This window comes from Labeo rohita, chromosome 1 (genome assembly GCF_022985175.1).
Source record: "Labeo rohita strain BAU-BD-2019 chromosome 1, IGBB_LRoh.1.0, whole genome shotgun sequence".
NCBI lineage: Eukaryota > Metazoa > Chordata > Actinopteri > Cypriniformes > Cyprinidae > Labeo > Labeo rohita.
In genome coordinates, this window is record NC_066869.1 from 49,268,260 (window position 1) to 49,275,424 (window position 7,165).

A 7,165-nucleotide genomic window follows, 5' to 3' on the forward strand; every position below is an offset into this window, starting at 1 on the left:
TGGGCTTGCTTGTTTGATTTTAATATAAAAGTTCTATTTTTGTCAAATGTAAAAGCCCTTTCACACCAAAAGCCTCTGGATAAAAGAAAAACAAACAATAGAACGCAGAAGAAGAAAGTTCAACTCTTTTCAGCAATAAAAACAGAATAATTACCCCCAACACTGACTACTACTAATAGTAGCCTAAATAAATATAAATAACATATATTTCAACATATATTAAGAACGTATTGCTAACGCTTCCATTATTGTAACTTTAATTCTGAATGTTCTCTGAGCGTTTTAAAAATGTTTTTTCTTGGTTATGTGAATTTGCATAGAAACGTTATTATTGAATGTTCTCTGATCCGTCTGAAATTAGTAAATAACATTTGTGCAACTACTGTAAAATGTTTTGGAAAAGTAAATGTAGTACAAAAAACGTTTATTAATTTTATTTAATTATTTATATTATATACAATTAAAATAAAATTAATTTGAATCTGTCTTTTTGTAATAAATTACATTAGGCAAATCCTGTCGTTTCAGTTTGTAACTAAATCAGAGTCATGCGCAAATCCAGTCACATTTGATAGACCAATCACCACACGGTAGCCGAGTCCAACCAGCCAATCAGAACACACCAGCGGAGTCACGTGGGCTAATCGAGGAATTGTAAACAAACCTGTGGAGAGGGGCGAACGGAACATGTGTGAAGGATTTACTCCCTCTGCCGAGTTTCTCCCGGTGAAGTGGTTTGTATCGAACTAGATGCTTCATTTTGACGTTTTATCCTGGTTGTGTCGGCACAGCTGACTCAGTATGTCTTAAAAGCTGCGATCTGCGCCATAACAGCGCGTCAACAGCAGCGAGCGTCGCGATGAATGAAAACTACCGTGTGCGAGACTGCAGACAATATCTAAAAATATCGCTGTCAGTGATTTTACCATGGTAAAATGCTACCCGAACCTCTCTTTACCATGGTAAAACCGTGCAACTCAGCGTCCTCGAGTGCTTTGCCTCAGTATTTTACAAGCAACAAGAGCAATGCAATAATATATACACAGCAATCATTTATTTATGACAGTAATAATCAGTAATAGGAATTGCTAATTAAATTAGAAACAAGTAATATAAAGCAACATCATTTGTCACAGCCTCGTCACATTACTTGTTTAATTAATTGAGTTGAAACATTGCTATTATGGATTTTCAATTTAGTTTTACTCATTATGTAAACATATAATGATATAATGAAGATCAGAGTATATTACTGTTCACGATTATACTACACTGTGTGCAGAATTATTAGGCATGTTGATATTCTGGTCATTTTTTTTTCCAAACACATTTAACCAATTCCGAAGCACATCAGTCTTAATAACTACTGTTAATTTTGTATTTAATCATTTGTAAGTGATATATAACTGTCCGTGAAGGCTGGAAGTGAAAAACTCCTTATATTCAGGTGTGCATAATTATTAGGCATGTTTTCTTTTACAGATAAAATGAGCCAAAAAACAGATTTAACCCAGACTGAAAAGTCCAAATGATTAAATGCCCATGAGAAGAATGCAATACTAATGCATTACAAGAATTTGCAAAGTTAAGGCTTGACCACTGAACAGAGAAATGCTTGTTGAGTCTGCATGGTCAGAAAAAACAGGTGGAGAAGAAAAGATGCATGTTAACTGCAAAAGAATTAGGAAGTAAGGTGAAGAGTTAGGTGTGACACCATCAGGAACCGTTTCCAGTTCTCCAGCGCCACCATTTTCCAGAACTGCAACCTGCCTGGAGTCTTCAGAAGTGCAATGTGTCAGGTTCTCAGAGACTTTGCTTGGTTAAAAATCCTAAAAAATGCCCCTGATTTAATAAGAATAACAAGCTGACGTGTTGTGAAATACATGAAGACAGTTTTTTTTTTATTTTTTTTTTATAGGCTTTATAGACAGATAAGTTGAGAGTGACTCTTGAAGGACAAGCATCACATTCTTTTTTGTGCCTCTGATTCAAGAATTTATCTTCCAAAATCTGGCTGTAAGTTTTGGGAGTTCATTTTAGTCCATCTCTGCAAGTCAGACTTTTCAGGATAGGAGACTAAACATGAACTCCCAAAACTTACTGAATCAGAGGTACAAGAGAATGTGATGCTTGTCCTTTAAGAGTCACTCTCAACTTATCTGTCTATAAAGCCTATAAAAAAAAAAAAAACTGTCTTCATGTATTTCACAACACGTCAGCTTGTTATTCTTATTAAGTCAAGGGCATTTTTTAGGATTTTTTACCAAGCAAAGTCTCTGAGAACCTGACACATTGCGCTTCTGAAGACTCCAGGTAGGTTGCAGTTCTGGAAAATGGTGGCGCTGGAGAACTGGAAACAGTTCCTGATGGTGTCACACCTAACTCTTCACCTTACTTCCTAATTCTTTTGCAGTTAACATCCATCTTTTCTTCTCCACCTGTTTTTTCTGACCACGCAGACTCAACAAGCATTTCTCTGTTCAATGGTCAAGCCTTAACTTTGCAAATTCTTGTAATGCATTAGTATTGCATTCTTCTCATGGGCATTTAATCATTTGGACTTTTCAGTCTGGGTTAAATCTGTTTTTTGGCTCATTTTATCTGAAAAAGAAAACATGCCTAATAATTATGCACACCTGAATATAAGGAGTTTTTCACTTCCAGCCTTCATGGACAATTATATATCACTTACAAATGATTAAATACAAAATTAACAGTAGTTATTAAGACTGATGTGCTTTGGAATTGGTAAAATGTGTTTGGAAAAAAAATATGACCAGAATATCAACATGCCTAATAATTCTGCACACAGTGTATTTTAATGCACATGTATGTCGTTTATGTATTTGTTGATATTTTTTCAAAACTGGATTAAACATAGCTGTGTTTATGTGTAAGATTACTGTGTGCAGCACAATTAATTAAACATGATGTGTTGTGTTCCTGACTGTGTTGCTTGGGTAAAGAATTATATTACTTGTTTAATTATATAATTTAATTCTAAATGTGTGGGTCTTATAATATATAATGTAATAACACACATAATAAATTATCTTAAGGTTGCCAAGCAACATAATTGTCAGGACCATCTGATTTGATATTTAATTAATTAAGCTATTAAGTTATCTTCTTAAACATGAATCCAATTTTATGTAAAAATGTGGAATAACACAATTTTTTAAAATGCTTGTTTATTGATAAATATCAGAATATATAGTTGGTTATAATTATTACATTGTAATATAAATGTAAAATTTTTTTGATCATTATTATAGTGTAAATAACGAATTTGTGTCTGATATTTAAAAAAAAACTGCATTAAAAATGCAAAAGAGCTGCGTTTATGTTTAAGAATAACTACTTAATTAGTAAATCATGCAAGTGATGACAATCATGTTGCTTGGCAACCTTAAAATAATGAGTTATATTTAAATTTGCTTATAATTAACAAACTATAATTTACAAGTACTATAACTCATTATCTTAAGGTTGCCAAGCAACATAATTGTCAACATTGCATACTGAATTGATTAACAGTTATTATCTTATCTATTGCAGCACAGTTATTATCTTAAACATAAACAGTTATTTTGCATTTTCAAACCAGTCAAAATGTAACAATGTAGGATGCAAATTCGCAAAAAAAAAAAATAAATAAATCTTGTATTAGTAAAAAATAACAATATATAATTGTTTATAACTATGAAACTGTAATATAAATATTCAATGATTTATTCTGACTATTATTATCATCAATGATAATGATAAGTTTGTGTTTTATTTGATATGTTTATGTAAACATTGCTTAATTATTAATTTTGCAATGCCGAGTTATCATCTTACACACTGCATTCGATCCATTTATATCTAAAAATGTAAAAAAAAAAAAAAAAAATAGAATAAAATAAAAACTTAAAAAATAATAAATATATTTTTTCTTGTACTGGCATATTTGCTTGTGTTTGTGGGTGGAGCTGTGGAAAGAGGGGGTGTGGCTAATTACAGCACTTATAAATTGAGATTTTTTGAATGTGTTTCCAGCCCATCAGCATCCAGAGGAGATGGAGGCGATCGGATCCGAAGCCAAAGCCGAAGCTGCTCCCGACGGCCCCGGGCGGGATGCTGAGGAGGCCGAGATCCACACGGCCATGCTGTGGAGCATCCAGGAGGCCGTTCAGAGGCAGACGCTGCAAATCGGGGTCTCTGCGTGCGGAGCCACTGCGGTGGTGGACGTCCTGCAGGCGCTGGGCATCACGGTGAATCCAGAGACGGTCAACCACTGCGTCAGGACCAGTTTGAGGATGAACGAGGCGCCGCTGCCTGATTACCTGCACTCCCGCAGCAATGCTGGTAAATCCTGTGTCTTATTCTCTAAACCAGACTTATTTGTTGGTCAGCCAAACCGCTTAGTATTTACGTTACTAAAAATTTAATGTAGTATTTTAGTAATTTAACGACACATTTGCACATTCTTGACACGGTTAAAAACAAAATGTTTGGCAAACTCTGCTATAAACCAACACTCTTCTGCTTTTCAGGGGCCACACACCCACAGCTGATCTCCGGGGCCGAGCAGGCAAGCGGGGGGCACGTTGTGGGCCGATTCTTTGGCCTGTATCCTCGGCGGAGGATAAAGTTGGTGCCGTGGTTGGCGCGCTGGATTCTGCGCGGAGCCGTTCCCGTCGCCACCATGAACATGCAGCGGGCCGTTCCTGATGGGGAAGAGATTCCCGACGCCTGGCATCACCAGCTTATCTTCGGAGTCGGACCCAGTGCCATATTCATGACCAACCCGCTGGATGTGGGTGCGTCCCAAATCACACAACACCAGGGTTATTATTGTGAATGAAGTCTAAGTTTAACTCGTTTAACTTGATGTTTTAAAATAACTAAACCTGACATAAAATTAATAAAAGCCATGTGGACATAAAAAAAGAGAGAAAAAGAAAAAAATAGAAAGTAAAACTTTAACTATAAAATAAATTAAAATAATTATTAAAAAATATGAATATAGAAATATGGAAAATAGATATTAATAAACATATCAGCTTGATTTGTTTATAGAACTGTGTTTAGTTCTAGGTGATGTGACCAAAATCTTATTTTATTCAGAAAGCTCTCTGAAAGAAGAGTTTATTAAAGTATCAGCAGAAAAACTGAAATGAAGTTCAGATACATTTTTTTTATCTTAAATACGTCTAAAAATCTTATATAAATACATATGTATATCTATCTGTATTGGAGATAAATATCTTAAATAGATATAATATTTTTAATTTTAACTAATTTAAGTAAGTAATTATATTTTGTGGCAATTATATATTGTTAATAGTTATTTTTTATTATATAATAGTTTTTTTTTTTAATATTAATATATTGTTTATGTATTTGTGTATTTACAATAATAATTATTATTATTTTTAAAAATATTAATTAAAATGAACCTGAAAGAAAATATAAAATTAGAAATGTTACCTTGGCGAATAAGTTTAAGTTGAAGCACTAATATTACTAACTAGAAAATAAAATTAGAAATAATAATAATAATAATAATAATAATTAAAAAAATCAATTTCAACTAAAACTGAGTAATATTTAAAAAATTGCCATAAGTAATATTTAAAAACAACAAAAAGTAAAATAAATAAATTAATTAATACATATTAATAAATAAATAAAATGACTAAAAAGTAAACAAAAACTGAAAATACAAAAATAAAAGCTACTTAAATATATAATGAAAAACTATAATAGTACATAAATAATACTAAAATAACACTGATACTCATCTTCTAAAATGTTCATTTATTAGCTTATGTATTGTTTTTAAACTAACTGAAGTAATTGTATATTGTGACAATTATATATTGTTAATAGTTATTTTTATTATATAATAGTTATTTTTTATTTTTTAAATATTTTATGTATTTGTGTATTTATATTTATATTTATAATATTATTATTATTATTATTGTTTTTTTTATGTTTATTACAATTAAGCTGAAAGATAATATAAAAGGTTGAAATTAGAAATGTTGCCTTGGCAAAGAAGTTGAAGCACTAATATTACTAGAAAACAGAAAACAACAACAATAATAATAATTAAAAAAACTAAAACGGAGTAATATTTTAAAAATGCGCCCTAAGTAATCTTTAAAAATAACAAGTAAAATGAAAATAAATAAATAAAATGACTAAAAAGTAAACTAAATTTAAACGAAAACTGAAAATACACAAATAAAAGCTACTTAAAACTATAATAAAAAAAACTGTAATAGTACATACATTGTTCTTCTTTCGGCAGTAAGTGAAGATGAGGTTCATGAGCGTCTGTGCAGTGAGTCTGTGCTGCTCATTCGCCGTGAAGACGTTCTGAAGAGACTGACGCCGGACGCTCATCTATCGCAGATCTCAGATCAGCATCCCGACCTGCGCTGGAAAACATTAAATGTGGAGGGTACGGCAATCTTTAAGTCACCCTCTGTTTTATTTAGCGATATTTTATTCACATTCTAATGCACATTTTCCATTGCACACTAAGTGTTCGTGCATATGCTGTCAATGTAAATGCCGTCTTAATGCTTTGGCTAAATTCACTGAGCTGGACTCAACTGACCGTGAGTTTCTGTCATTTATAGGTCAGGTCAGACAGATGATCAGCGAGGAAGAGCAGAATGATGAAGACCATCCTAAGACGACGCATCTCGTGATTCCCGCGGCATACAGCTCTGGAGTCACTTTCTTCGCTCTTAGAGACTCTGATGTTGCTCAAGAGCTTCTCAGCAGCCCAGATCTGCCTCTGCTGTGATTTTACACATGAAATCAGCCGTTAATTAAGTTATTCTTGACTTTCGATCAATATTTATGTCTGGTTTTATTCTTGTGGTTTTAAATAGATGTTGTCATCCTGGTCTGTTTTGTGTTAACAATGCTGATTCACTGATTTTTGTGTTCTCTTTGAGAGTTTAATGGCTGACAGTGTCATGTTTATCAAATAAAAAGTGAGAAAAGTATGTTACCTGTTCATGTTTTTATCACTACTTTTATCATATGAACTGTAAACAAACCATTTTTGGTGAATTCTTTCTTTGTGTAATGAGTTTGAGAAGTATAGCATCAAGAAGTCTGATTCATTTACAGTGAATCGATTCGTTTGGACGGTTTG

The 7,165-nt window shown here is 32.7% G+C and overlaps 1 protein-coding gene across 1 annotated transcript; it reads left to right on the forward strand.

Moving 5' to 3' along the window:
- Positions 1-575: 575 nt before the first annotated feature.
- LOC127177109 (uncharacterized) lies at positions 576-7,013 on the forward strand. The gene is made up of 5 exons (XM_051129190.1): positions 576-734; positions 4,042-4,350; positions 4,539-4,805; positions 6,305-6,457; positions 6,639-7,013. The coding sequence occupies exons 2-5, from the start codon at positions 4,062-4,064 to the stop codon at positions 6,806-6,808; spliced, it is 879 nt and encodes a 292-aa protein (XP_050985147.1). The 5' UTR covers positions 576-734; positions 4,042-4,061; the 3' UTR covers positions 6,809-7,013.
- The last annotated feature ends 152 nt before the right edge of the window (positions 7,014-7,165 follow it).